Genomic DNA, 14,409 nt, shown 5'->3' on the forward strand with positions numbered 1-14,409 from the left:
GCTAAGATTAAAAAAAAAAAAAAAAAAAAAAGAGTAATCTAGATATCCTGAGTTTTATCACTATAACAAATAATATAAATAATTCTTATTGCTTTACTTTTTGCTTAGCAAGATTACACTCTGCATTCATATGTGTTGATCTAAAATAGCTAAGGCACACCATGCACAGTTTTCTTGGGATTAAAAAAGGTCTCAGTCAATTTTATAATGTCTTTCAAATGTTTTTATTAAAAATAAATTCAGACAAAAAAAGTAGCCAACGAACAGAAGTATAAAGCCTCTATAGCCAGCTACTATGAACTATAATTAATCCAGATAGCTTAATATGGAGACCAAAAATAAGTTGTACAAAGATGTTGATAAGTATGCATTTACTCATTTATTATATGAAAACATTAATAAGTATTGGTGCTACAATTTAGTCTTATTTCTATTAATGTGAGCGTATATGCAGCTTTAGCTGTGTCTTCAGGAGCAAGAGAGAGCATTTTACAGATTTTACCAGTTCAAGAGAGATTCCTATTTTAGATTCACCTATTAAATATGTATACACACAGACACACAAAAATATATACATATTATCTCCTGAAGCTAATGTCTATACATACATATGCATATAAGTATATATGCAGATATGTGCATACATGTATATGCATGTATATATATACACATGTATATACGTATGCAATATATGTATGCTCATGTATACATGTATATATTATATATATACACACATGCATGCACATCTGTATATTACACCTAAGATCCAACTTGTGCCTTCTACAATTACGGTTAAAGAAAATCCTTGGCAGTTCTTAGTTGCACTGGGATTAAACATTTGCCATTATTCACATTTGCTCTCAGCAGATCCATCGGCAGGAGAAACTTCCAACAGCAGCTGTAACTGGCAAGTAATTTTATCAAGAAATGCAAAACGCAGTTTAAAATACACAAAAGGGAAATAAACAAGAAGACTTCCCAGCATAAACAGGAAAGAATAAACATACTGCATGTTTGGAGACCAGACTATAGGAGCTACAACCAGGAAGAAAGACATTGCCACCATCACAAATGGAACTGGTAGAAACACCTGCAAGAGAAAGGAAAAAACTGGTTTAGGAAATAAACTCCACATGATTTCATGCATCATTCATAAGAGCAATAATGCAGTCTTAGCCACATTTGAGTACCGTTTCTCCCATTGCTGCAATCCTACCCAGGATGAGATTCATCTGACCTCAAATTCCCTACAAGACAGGCAACTTTTCTAAAATACTTGCTAAGCCTCCTTCTCCTGTCAAAGCAGAGAGACAGGCAGGCCCTAAAAACCATTCATCCACATCTGATACTATGGACACCTAGAAGAAACTCGGGGTTGGGTGCCTGCAAGAGGCCTTGACAACGAGCACACACTTCTAACCTGTGTTTCTGACAGCTAGATTGAGATTAAACACACCCTTAACGTCTGCAGCTGTGTCAGGAAAGATGACAGTAGATCAAGGTTTAATTAACCATGAGTGGCCGCTTTGGACGCCACACTGTTCTGGTTACTGCTCCACACTGGTTTGGTTTCCCATCTCACACTGTTTCCACATCTTCCACTTTCTGCACATACCCATCCCTTGTTTTCAAGTGCAAGCTCTCTGGGGCAGAGATCATCTGTTTTGTTTTGTTTTCTCCTTTCTTCCTACAGTGTGAAGTAAACGTGTTAAATAAGGCTCTAAACATTGTGGTTATTATTTGTATTTTTGCAGTGACTATCCACTTTTGACTTGCATTTGTTCCATAACTTTTGCATGCTACCCATGACTCAAAAAAAAGTCTTTAAAAATATTTTGTTACTTATTTCCATTTACTTTGTATGGTCGATGTAGATGAGGTTCCCGGTATCGAAGTACAATCAGGCTTGTACAAGTCAATCCAATCATAAGCCAGGCAGAAAATCCAAAGTAATTTGTTAACATAATAAGGTCAGAGGGGATTATAAAAATGGATGCAATCATGGTTGAAAAAATCATGGCTGGTGCTGGAGTACAGGAGTGGACATTAAGCATGGATATTAAAACAGGTAGATGTCCCGACTGACTTCCAGCATAGCTTAATCGACCTAGTGTGAACATGCTGCTGTTGAGGGCACCAAATATTGAGACGGCAACAGAGAGAGGAATGATCCAGGCAACCGAGGGGATCACTCGATCAGCCCAAGTGACTGCCACAGCAACTGCAAGAAAGCAAAGCATTAGTGTCACATAGGTACCATGTTCTAAATTACTGTCAGACTCAACAGAAACTTCACTTAAAATACGTGAAATCCCTATTATTTACCAGCAATGTCTATTTTTTTGTTGCGGTTGCCAAACATGACTCCTCTAATCCTAAGGGTATTTAATTCAAGAGCTAAAAATTTCCTGGGGGGGGGTGACAGCAAGAAGGACTGCTGCCTGCCAGAGCAAGCTGGGCAAACCTGCTGGGGCCAATACCAGGGTAATGAACTGCCCAGCGGGAGCAACCTGCATCCCACCACCATGAATCACAAACCCACACGCATGGGTAAGGCCACACGGGGAAAGAAAATGAACACATTAGTCCTCGGCGTGACCACAGCGGTGACATGATCTACTGTTATGAGGGAACCGCCAACAGGAGTGCGTGTACGGGCAGAGACGGGTCAGCGAGCGTGTTATTGATGAGGTTTTAGTTTGGGTGGAACAGGGAAATTTGAGAGTATTTCTGAACAAGAGATATTCAATATTTCTTGGAAAAAAACTATGGCCCATATTATAGCAAGGACTAATATTCAGTGGGCCTATAACCAACTGCCATCAGGAATATAGGTCTTGCAGCAATGTGGGCAACACACAATGTTATTAGAGTAGGGGAAAACAACCACCAAAAAACCTGTAGTGAACAAACAAGAACCGGGGCAATGTATAGCAGTGTTTGAAACAAGAGCTATAATTTTAAGGCTATGTCCTCAGCTGATGTAGATAAGCACAGCCCCCTCAGCATTTTTGGAGCCACTCATGCCAGCTGGGCAGCTGCTGTTCGCGGATACTCTGATATTCACTGCCTCTTTCATCGTAGGACAGATCTGTAAATGTGTGCATGTGTCCCAGCAGATCGCCTGACAATGGCTCAGCGATAATACCGGGTTGCGGAGTGACAGCTACACCACTCCCATTTATGTAATTGAGCTGTTCTCACAAGAAAAAAAAATAACCGATCTATCCAAATGACAAATGTTTTTTGGCACTCCTGGAGGCAAGGTCTGACAGCTCGGTCTTGTTAGAGTGGTATTTAAAAGGTGTTGTTTGGACAGTCAAGGAGAAATAAAGCTCCTCTTGTACCTTGTCACTGGTGCAGGATCTGAGAGATGTTTTACATACACTGGACTTTAGTATAGGCTCTTCTAAGGAATCACAATACTTATAATGAATAACCCCCCCACACACACACAAAATGGCTTCAGTTTTGTATCCATAGTATTTTCTATATTCCTTATGGTAGATTTGTCCACTTGCTGAACACTATTGGATTTAACCGGAGACACCATCAGGTAGGGAAAGAAGGAGGAGAGAGGACTAAAACCACAGGAAAACAAAGGCCTTTTCTATACTCAGTAGAGACCTGATCTCCACCTGATTTTCCAGGTTTTAACACACTTCTGATTTCTTTTTTGACAGTGCAGGTATAAGCCAACATTTTCTACAAATAATAACAGCTGTCTACATTCAATCCAATGTGTTTCATACAGTAAACAAGAATTCCCTGTTAAAACTTCGAAAGAAACCCAAACTTCCTGACTGTGAAGTTATATGAGCAGAACTAACCCAATAAACTGACATCAGATGGGTATGCTAATTGCCCACAGCTTTTTAATTAAAAAAAAAAACAAATCCATACCTGAAGATACAATTTCCTTAGGTGTGAGGACAGTCAGATATGAGATGTTCACCAGTAAATAAAAAACAATCACTGCAGGAAGAGCAGTCATCACAGTTAAGGGGATATTTCTGCTAGGGTTTTTCATCTCTTCTGAAAAATACAATTTAAAAAGACTAATAAAGCAAGCAATGTAGCTTCTGCAAGTTTGTTTCAGGAGTGAATCTGTGCAGAGCATGACAAGGTGAATACCAAAGTCCTGCCCCAACCACTAATCATAGCTGCTAAGCTACATTGTGAGGTCCTACTGTGGTTCTCAAATAGTCTATTACTAAATAACCCTAAACATTTTTTTTTCTTTTTCTTATTGAGCTATTTTTTAAGTATTACGGAAGGAAAGATGGATGGAGGTCTGATTAACTGATTAAAAAAAATTACAAAAGGACTGATTTGATTAAACCCATATTTGACTTACATTAGAAAATTGATGTGGTAAGAAATTTTCAAGTAGCCATGCTTTTAAATCACTAGCTTAAACATGAGACTCTGAAGTCATATTATTTATTCTTACATCACCTCATGTGTCCTGATCTGACACTTTCTAAGTGTATTTTCCTGCTCCTGCACAAAACCTTTATCCTTGCCAGTACATCAGGAAATGCAGAAAAGGTAACGGGAGAGACTGAAGGTATTGACAGAGGAGCAGTAATGCAGTTGCTTTAAAAGGGGGTCATTCCCAGCTCGATTCTGCTGTTGATTATCTTTTGCAGGGCAAAGATGACAGAGGAAAACTGTTCAGTGCTAAGCCTGGCATCTTAACTTAAAACTGATCTTACAAATAAGAAAAACCTCAAAATTTTGCAGTGGCACTGGCACAGAGGCACTGGCACACATTCCTGACTCTGTGATAGTTCCAGAAAAAGATGGAGTTGGTTTCCAGAACTTTACTAATTCATTCTCATCTCAGTCAAAAAGCACCTTTTTTGTCTCTTTCACTCTCGCTCCCCCTCCCTTTCCCACTTCCCTCAGCATTTACAGAAGCCTTCCTCAGCATTACCAACCAATAACTCACAAGGGGGATGAAGTGAATAGTCAAATGTGGAGCTTACTTTAGCTCTTCATAAGAGACAGAAACCCCTTTTCTGCCTCAAATATAATTTCTGTCTCATTCCCAGAGCATCAGTTTCGAGCCACCCCAGCGCCAGCCAACAGGCACAGAGCCAGAGGGACTGAATGAGCACAACAGCAGAATTCAGATACGGACTATCAGAGAATTTTGGATTTATTTCAAACGTAAGAAATACACTTGGTAATTTTCAGCCCAGAAGTGGACAATCCTCAAAATTGCCAATTTAAATTTATCTTTCCATTTGTTTTGTTACAGTCCTGCCATCCAGCTGGCACCTGATGCTTCAGCTGAAGCTCACAGGAATGAAGTTATTGTTGAAGAATAGGAAATTCAGTTCAGAAAAGGACAAGTACGTAGGTTGCATCTGTCTAAACAGCTGTGCTGCTCAGTGTATGGTATTTATTATTACTGCTAATTGATCAGAAAATAAATTTTACCAATAATTTTGTATATTCTCAGGCTTACAAAGCTAAATGCTTGCCTCTAAGGAATTCCTAAGATTTCAAAATTATACTTTGCTGATTTATTTCACTTTTTTATTGCAGCGTATTGTTAACACTGGAATAGCTGGTTTGTAATAACAGTAATTTTTTTAAACATTAACCTGATTTTCACACTGTTCCCACCATTGAACTTTGTGTTATGCATTTCACACATAGTTTATTTACTGTTCTACATGTGATAGAGGTCAATGGGTAAATAAAGATATAAAAGTAACACTCACTTGCTCACAACTTAATTCTATAAATCTGATTATATTATGAAACACTATTCAATTCGTGACAAGCATAACTAACATGAACATTATCTCTGTAGCTTTAACAAAAAACTGCTGTATTTATTATTGCCACATGTGTCATCGGATACAGAATAGGATAAGTAAATGGATATTCAAAAAGCTTTTGAATGTTTAAAAACTAGTCCAAGTTATATGAAGGGATTTAGACCACTTTCCTTAGATTCTTCTTCGCCTTCTGTGCAAAACTCTGTTTTCTCAAGGAAGTAACTACTGACCATCCCATATATACTATGTAATTATTAAATTTTAACACAATTCAAAATTAATTTGTCCAATGTAAAAAGCCAACTACGTAACCTCAGAGATTTAATACAAATTAATAAATTACCCTTTTTTTTTTTTTTTTTTTGGTCCTTACTGTGGACATAGTTTGGCATGCATATCTTAATCCTTTTCTAAAAATGTGCTGACACTGAGAAAGACAAAATGCAACTTCTTAAGGTATGAAAAAATCTGTTTATGCCTGAGACTTTAAGTGAACTATTCTGATTTCTCTTATACTCCTTTGGAAATGTCAGTCTGATTCTGGAGACTGCACAAGATGCAGGAAACTTCCCTAGAGAGGAACAAAGCCACTTCTACCAGCCCAGACAAACTCAGGACCCACATAGAACATGAAAGACGCTATGGTCTTGAAAGAGAGAGAAATTCTACTAAGATGAGCTGAGGAACGTAAGAACGGTGACTGCAGAAGAAAACTGAAAGGAGTGAGATACCTGCCATATAATTGAGGGACCACCAACCACCGTATGCATACAGCCCTTGGAAGAAGGCTTCGGCAACCTGCGACGAGTTGGGGATCTCCGAGCTGAACATGTCCTCAAACCTGGCCAGGCTCTCCTTCCTCCCTCCAACGAGGAGGACGATGCCACCGACAGCGATCACAGACAAGGCCATCATCTTCAGCAGGGTGAAGACTGTCTGCACCCAGGCAGCCAATCTGACACTGCGGCCATTCAAAATCCCCAGAGACCAGAGAACAGCCAAGGCCAAGCATTTCTTCAGCGTGTCTGGTGCAGGGCAGACGCCGTAGAAGGGCTGGGTGGCGTATTCAGCAAACAGCAAGGCTCGAGCAGCATTTGACGCCGGCTTGGTAAACGTTGACGTCCAGATAAACATAAAGGCAGGTAGGGATCCAAGGCCTCTTTTGATGTGGTTGTATTCTCCTCCGGAGAAGGGCAGCGCCGTCCCCAGCTCCGCATAGCAGAGGGAACCCATCAGAGACACCAGTCCAGATGCAATCCAGATCATCAGTGCGACCCCGACGTTGAGTAAGGAATGCTTTAGCACCCCCGTGGGAGACACAAAGATCCCTGCCCCAACAATCGTTCCTATAATAAAACTTACCCCATCGAAATAACCTATACTTCTTTTGAGTTGCATCTTGGCCTTTTGTTTCCTTTTCACATCTTTAGGACTGTCGCTCTCTTGTTTTCCCATTTTGTTCTGTGTTGGTTTTTTGGGTTTTTGTTTGTTTGGTTGGTTTTTTTCACAGCAGATTATATGACTTCGGAGGACTACATGTATTTCTGTCTCACTTCGTTGTTACCAGACTGTCACAGCCCTCCCTAATTGCTAGTGAAATGCTATGGGAAGCCTGGCTTAATCATTCAGAAAAGAGAGCATACTTTGGGTTCTGATGCCTTGTGTGTGAAGATGATTAACCAAACACTTCAAGAAGCACTGGCAAATCATGTACATGTTGGTTTAATATGTACTTCAGAAATTTATGGGGGTATTTTTAAAGAAACTGCCATAACAAATAGTGCAGAGTAAATGCTCTTTTCTTGTTTGATTTTCATTGACAGATTTCAAATTTTTTATGTATGTCTTCAGAGACAACTGTGAGAGGTGGGTAAATGTGACCTTGGCATCAGACCTGGGGGAAGGGGAAGGACATAGCAGCACGAAGAAACATGTCAGCCGTCTTTATGTTATTGACAGTGACACAGGCATTAGTTGAACAGTCTGGCACTATTTTTCCACCGTCGATACATAAAAATGAGAGTGACCACCAGCGAACACCATCATATTTTACCAAATCCCCATCAGTCACCAAGTATAGTGGAGCTTGTTTATACTTCACTCATTAAACACTGCCCTAGAAAGAAAATGACCAGTTTATTCCCAGCTTTTCTCAAGCGCTCATTGTTACAGCAGTAGCCAAGCATTTCCTGAGAAGGTATTAATCTTTGGACTCTGCTGCAAGGGGAAGGGGCTGTATCATCATTCCTCTTGTCTGTATGGGGAACAGAAAGATGAAGGATGAAAGGTCCCACCACCTCTTCAGGTGTGGCCACTGATTTTTCTACATATTTAACAATCCGTTGTATATTTTCTGTTCAAAATATGGAAAAGGAGCTTCTCTTCAATCAGATGTGGATATGTCACTGCCATAGACATCTGCTCCAAGAATAACGTATTTGTTCTTTCTAAGAGATGTTGAGAAAAATGGGCAGAGAGTGGTAAAGTAATAGAAAAAGCAGCTCAGCATATACTTTTAAGGGTTGTTAAATGCCCAAACTAGTACCTGCAAAGTTCTTACTTTTTGCCAGCTTTTTCCTGAAGGTCAAAGCTCCATAAGGCAGTGAACAGAACTCATGGTTTTACAGGGTGCAACTTGAAAGACACAGTGGTTCAGATCAGTCCTGAGCAGCTGGATTTTCACTCAAGTACCAAATAAATTAGTCTTAAAAATTAAGTTTATGTAATATGGCATCAGGTAGACATCTGTAGTTAAACTAGGCATGTGCATTGGCTGTTATTTTAATTTTTTTTTCCAATGATTCAGTTTAAGTAAGTGTCCGTCACTATGCAGAAACTATGGAGCATGGTCAGTGACAGAATCCACAGCTCCAGAAGAGCTTTTAACCATAAGACAATTCTTCCATCTTCTGCAAATCAATGCAGCACTCATTATATACCTTCACTTCCAAAAAACATCAAGTCCTACAGAGTACAAAAATTTTAGTTATACATGAACATCACCTCTATTTATAAAATTTTGCATGCATTTTAAATGGCATATATTCACTTTAGAAATTGTACTATGTATTTAAGTTCAAGTATACATTTACCATTTATTATGAATAATTCATAATAATTCAAAGTATTTATTTACCTGTATTCATGAACTGGAAATTAATTGTGACAAATGTTTTAAACAACTAAATATCTTATTTCCTGTTTTATTTCAATGCCTTCCCTGAATCTCCTTCTTTGTGAATGCATACCCATTTTTTGATATCCAGCAATCTTCCAAGTCTTTATTTACAGCTGGATTTGGATTACTATTTCTAGAACAAATAAATGTTACACTAAATGGCAGCTTGAAGTACAGATGCAACTGATTTGGTTTCGCTGTTCATCCTAAAGTACGTTAATTTCTAGCACAATAGAGGCATTTACAAAATCTCCCAAGCAGCAGATTATTAATAATAAGGATTTTTTACTCACCACAAAGCTGACTGATTTCAGAAAACCCTACTGAGATTATTACTTTCTCACGTGTGCTTTCTGCCTACCTCAAATCAATGTTTCTAGACTTTCAGTGAAATGCTTTGGAGATTTATGCAAAGCATGCTTTTCATTTTGGTGTGTTGTTGCCAGAGTAAGAGGAGGCAAGAGCAGAGATAATGACAACATTCCTACAAATCCAACAAAAACTGACGTTTGGGGAACAGCACACTGACACGAGCATTACCGGGGCAGAACTCAGTAACACAGCTGGTCACACAACAACAGGTAGTTTTCAGCCAAACTTCTTTCTTTTTCAGTAGGTAAGGGTAAGAGTTTTCTGAAGCACATCATAAATATTCACTCCCCAGGTTTTCTGTAACACATCCAACTTCTCCCTCTGGCTGAGAGGATAAATTGCCACACTCTATGTGATTATCTCCAGGTCTCATATGTCAGCGTCTCCTGCCTCACATCCAGCTGTGTACTCAATACCTGGTCACAATCACTTTGATGGCATTATCCAGGGACTCAACCGTTGAATATAGGGCAAAGATAAATGATTAAAATAACTCAGACACATTTGTAAGACAAGCCTGAGATCCCCCAGGTACATGGAGTACACTGAAAGGTCGTATCATCATCTAAATAAAACGACACAGTACTGCAGTTTTTACAGTCAACAGGGAATGACAACATTTCCTTTGAGTGCCAACTACCGAGTTCTCTTTGACAGTAAAGTGCGGTCAAGAGAGTGCAATAAAACAGCTACAGCTGATCCTGAAACTTCAGCTGATCATTTCCAGTTCTCCTAGCATTTAGGATTTTCCCTTTTAATTTTCTGACTTCCAAAGTTATTTTAGCCTTCAGTGTCAAGTTTTTCACTGTCAGCTATCGAATGCTTATCATGGCTGACATCTTCAATCACTGTTGTTTCTCTAGATTTAAGACAAAAAACAATACAGAAAAATAACGGAAGCATACTTTTGTGGCCTAAAATGGATATGTATTACATCCTACATGTAACGAACTTAATTTCAATGTACTTGGGTAAGGAGTCTCAATTTCCATCTTGTAAGAATTTCCTGTGTGTACTCACACAGTCTTTCCTATGATCCACTCACTGATTAGATGGACTAGAAAGAAGCCCAACTGTTTAAACAATGTCAGATTTTAAAATATTTGTTTAGTTCCTTTTCAATTAACTACACAGTGTTTCAAGCATGATATTGACTTATCTCTGCATCATCCTAAATCCTTTAATGGGAGAAGACACAGCAAAAATTAGAATCTAATTTGTCTTGCAAAGTTTCAATAAATATTCTTTGTGGTGTCTATAAAGAAGTTTACTGCTGCTGACATTCAGCAAGGATAAAGAAGCAGAGGAACAAAGCAAAACCTGAAGAGAGATTCTAGAAAAAAAGCAGTCATAGCTAGTCTTCCTTAGGATATGTCGAGACAGACTGTATTTAATGACTGAAAAACTTTATTTATAATCTTCCTTTTTTTCACCTCTTCTTTACCTCACCTTTTGTGGGAAATATGACATTTTAAAGTAGCGCTTCTGAAAAGAGTTCAACAGCTATTGACGGGTTTCTGTAAGTCCCATTAGTTAGAAATCAGTTTGCCATCTGCCGCACTGGATCCCATGATGTATTCACAAGCTTTCACTTAGAAAATTAGTCTGCACATAGGTGCAGGGGACAACCTACTACCTTGGCAATATCCTTTTTCCCTGGTACTCTGCCAAGCTTACTATACATCTGCCTTTTAATAAAAGACTTAAGGACCTATTACAGGTGTTTTTCTGGCAGGTATATCACTCTTCTTTTACTACTGATCAAGAAAGAGACCCCACATAGTAGTGAGCTAATGGCAAACCAAACTACACAGGGAAACCCACTCAATCTTGATACACTGCAATGTTTGCACTTTCATCCTATACAACTGTTCACACTAGCCATAGAGCTTACTTAAGTATTCCTCTTTGTTAAAATATCAATATAAGTGTGTTTACATGAGCTGCTGTATACATTCTTTGTTGGGCTGTAATGTGTAAAGAAAAGTATCATGGATTTTTTCCAGTAACAGATATTAATAATCAGTGGCTGGGAAGCATGTCCAATGATAACACTTTTTTGTGTAAATGTAGGTATTTAATAACTAGGTGTCTAGACTTTGTTAGGCTTCCCCTGTAGTAAAAAGCAAGAGATGGGTTGAAACTAATCCAATCCCACCGTCTGTACGAAGTGTTCACTGGAAATTATTCCACTTTACTTTTAGATGGTTAGATAAATATAACCCACCACCCACACCATCAGGATGCACCTGAATTTCTGTATCAAATGCTCAGGGTTGTACTGTAAGCTTATATAGTGATGCTATACCATCCATGAAGAAATTTCAGTATGGTACTGTACATGGCTACTACCATAGCACTGATATTTAAAAGCATGTACAGTCCAAGTAAGAAGTCTGTTAGAAGAGGTCTACCTGGGGGAGACTGGGGAGACCTCATTGGGGTCTACAGCTTCCTCACAAGAGGAGGTTGAGGGGCAGGTGCTGATCTCTTCACTTTAGTGGCCAATGACAGAACTTGAGGGAATGGCAGGAAGATGTGCCAGGGCAGGTTCAGGTTGGACATCAGGAAAAGGTTCTTCACCCAGAGGGTGCTGGAGCACTGGAACAGGCTCCCCAGGGAGGTGTCACGGCCCCAAGCCTGACAGCATTCAAGAAAAGACTGACAATGCCCTCAGACACATGGTGTGAACTGTGGGGTTGTCATATGCAGGGGCAGGAGTTGGACTCGATGATCCTTGTGGGTCCCTTCCAACTCAGGACATTCTGATTCCAAGTGGCTGAAGCTCAGGCAGGCCTGGGCAGTGCAGCAGGTTCGGCCATTGCCCAGGGGCCTGCCTGTTCAGGGCCGGTGTGCTGAAACCTGGGGATTCCATCGCAGTGCTAGAATCATCCCTAAACAAACAAACAAAAAAAACAACAAAGCAAAGCCCTGGTTGGCGCCGCTCCCGCTCGGCGCGCACCCGCAGCCCCCGCTGCGCGCTCCGGGCTCAGGGAGCGCCCCGCCCCCACAGCGCCTCAGCCCCACCCCCGCCCTGCGCCGGGCAGGCAGCGGCCTCACCTGCTGCAGTGCGCATGCTCCCAAGTGTTCCTCCCGCTCCCTTCCCCCCTCCGCTATCTTCCTGTGTGTGCGCCCTGACCACGGCGGCGGCGAGCAGGAGGGAGGGGGGAAGGGAAGTGTGGAGGTGTTGCTTTACGGCTGCGTTGTCGTGAGGGTGCTGTATTTCTATTTCAGCCGTAAAGCGCTGAGTGTCGCCGTTGGGCGGCGAGGGAAGTTTGAAGTGGGGCGGCGGTTCGTGCGGGTGGTCCAGCGCGATGGCGGGCGGCCGCGCCATCCCCGGCGAGCTCAGCCTCATGGATCAAGGCGTTAAGAGGTGAGGAGCGGGCGCGGAGAGCTGGGCCCTTGGGCTGAGGGGAGGCCGTGGCTGTGGCCGTGGGGGGCGCCGGGTAGGGCGGCCCGGCCGTGGAGCTAATCATAGGATGTCCTGAGTTGGAAGGGACCCCCAAGGATCATCGAGTCCAACTCCTGTCCTTGCATATGACAACCCCACAGTTCACATCGTGTGTCTGAGGGCGTTGTCCAGTCTCTTCTTGAACACTGTCAGGCTTGGAGCCGTGACACCTTCCTGGGGAGCCTGTTCCAGTGCTCCACCACCTTCTGGGTGAAGAACCTTCTCCTCATGTCCAACCTGAACCTGCCCTGGCACATCTTCCTTTCATTCCCTCGGGTTCTGTCATTGGTCGCCAGAAAGAAGAGTTTGGTGCCTGCCCCTCCTCCTCCCCTTGTGAGGAACCTGTAGCCGCGATGAGATCTCCCCTTAGTCTCCTCTCCTTCAGGCTGAACAAACCAAGTGACTGAAGCTGATGGCGATACCTTTCCTTTGCAGCCTGCTGGAGCTGCCCCTCTGCCCAGACCTGCACACGCTCAACGTGCATTGTAATCACATCACCAGAATCGAAGGGCTCAGCCATCTCCGGAACCTGCGGCATTTGGATTTGTCTTCAAACCAGATCCGCCGGATTGAGGGGTTGAGTTCCCTGGCTCAGCTGCGCACCCTCAGCTTATCCTGTAATCTCATAACCAAAGTGGAGGGTCTGTGATATTTATTTCTCTCTGTTTAGCAACTTATGAGGCTTTTCTAACACTTGTGTTAGAGCTTTCTTCTGGAAAATACGTGTGTAATTAAGCTTATATTAAGTTAATATAAGCTACTAACCATATTATGTAAATTTTAAAAAGAGCACATAGTCTTTGTAAGCTTTATCACAGAAGGATGCCTTAATTTAAAAAAAAAAATGGTTTTTAGTTTATGATTGTAGTTTATTATCACAATTTGTAGTTATGACTTTAAAAGGCTTATTTTGCAGGATTTTATTTGATGAAAGCAGAGCATTCTTCTGAAAATCTTAACTGTTTTTACTTTTTCTTCATTTTCTTTAGGACTGGAAAAACTCTTTAATTTAACTGTACTGAATTTGTCATATAATCACATACATGATCTCTCTGGTAAGTGACTTTGGCATGTGCAGTAAAAAAGTATTTGCCTCACTTAAATTTTGAAAAACTTGACCAAATGCATTTTTAGACATTTCTAGTAGTTCAGCCAATTGACTGAGTAATGCTACTAAAGGTGGCAATTGCTGCTACTCTCAGCCTTCAAGTTTCTAACATAATGGGTTGTTTTGAACTGGAATTTATTCTTCTGTGTTTCGCCAGACCAAGCATGTTCACAAAGTAGTCCAGTAAATATTTCAAACTCATTTCCAAAGTGAAAAATACAGCAGTCTCGGAAGATGCGAATTTGGATATGATATGCAAGTTTTCTTCTAAATCTGTTAGTAGGAGCAACAACTGACCGTATCAACAAAGATTCTAAGCTACAGAATCAAGGGAGTTCATAATAGAAAATTAAAAAGGACACCGATAACAATTTTGTTGATGAACTGAGTAATAGAAAGGAACTTGAAGCGAAATGCTTATTTTTCCCTGCTTCTTAACACTTAGAAACTAATCTGTTTCTTTAAAATTAGCTCCCATAAGTAGCTTGACTTTGGTACTATGTAG

General features: G+C 40.7%; 2 protein-coding genes across 6 annotated transcripts in view; one reads left to right on the forward strand and one right to left on the reverse strand.

The window, feature by feature from the left end:
• On the reverse strand, window positions 1-12,540 carry SLC7A13 (solute carrier family 7 member 13). Of its 2 annotated transcripts, none has more exons than XM_065053901.1 (5): window positions 12,406-12,540; window positions 6,527-12,239; window positions 3,904-3,975; window positions 1,857-2,221; window positions 1-1,090 (listed from the first exon to the last, which is right to left on the reverse strand). In XM_065053901.1, the coding sequence occupies exons 2-5, from the start codon at window positions 7,248-7,250 to the stop codon at window positions 845-847; spliced, it is 1,407 nt and encodes a 468-aa protein (XP_064909973.1). In that variant the 5' UTR covers window positions 7,251-12,239; window positions 12,406-12,540; the 3' UTR covers window positions 1-844. The 2 variants fall into 2 exon arrangements, with proteins under 2 accessions (XP_064909973.1, XP_064909972.1); XM_065053900.1 differs by having other exon boundaries at window positions 10-1,090; window positions 3,904-4,035.
• The window catches only part of LRRCC1 (leucine rich repeat and coiled-coil centrosomal protein 1), a 19,813-nt gene continuing 17,934 nt past the window's right edge, over window positions 12,531-14,409 (forward strand). For 2 of the 4 annotated variants that reach the window (XM_065053896.1, XM_065053898.1), the window contains exons 1-3: window positions 12,531-12,718; window positions 13,232-13,437; window positions 13,786-13,851. In XM_065053896.1, coding sequence (XP_064909968.1) covers window positions 12,660-12,718; window positions 13,232-13,437; window positions 13,786-13,851 — 331 coding nt within the window. In that variant the 5' untranslated portion in view covers window positions 12,531-12,659. The remainder of the gene's footprint in view (window positions 12,719-13,231; window positions 13,438-13,785; window positions 13,852-14,409) is intronic. The other 2 variants (XM_065053897.1, XM_065053899.1) reach the window with 2 other exon arrangements.

The sequence above is a fragment of the Columba livia genome, chromosome 2 (assembly GCF_036013475.1).
Source record: "Columba livia isolate bColLiv1 breed racing homer chromosome 2, bColLiv1.pat.W.v2, whole genome shotgun sequence".
In the NCBI taxonomy this organism is placed as follows: domain Eukaryota; kingdom Metazoa; phylum Chordata; class Aves; order Columbiformes; family Columbidae; genus Columba; species Columba livia.

What these genes read in the sequence shown, in the direction of transcription:
- SLC7A13 (XM_065053900.1), bottom strand. Translation starts at nt 7,250, where the DNA reads ATGGGAAAACAAGAGAGCGACAGTCCTAAAGATGTGAAAAGGAAACAA. An exon ending in GTCCCTCAATTATATGGCAG is followed by an intron (nt 4,036 to 6,526) that starts GTATCTCACTCC and finishes TGTATTTTTCAG; the next exon opens with AAGAGATGAAAAACCCTAGC. An exon ending in TAAGGAAATTGTATCTTCAG is followed by an intron (nt 2,222 to 3,903) that starts GTATGGATTTGT and finishes GCTTTCTTGCAG; the next exon opens with TTGCTGTGGCAGTCACTTGG.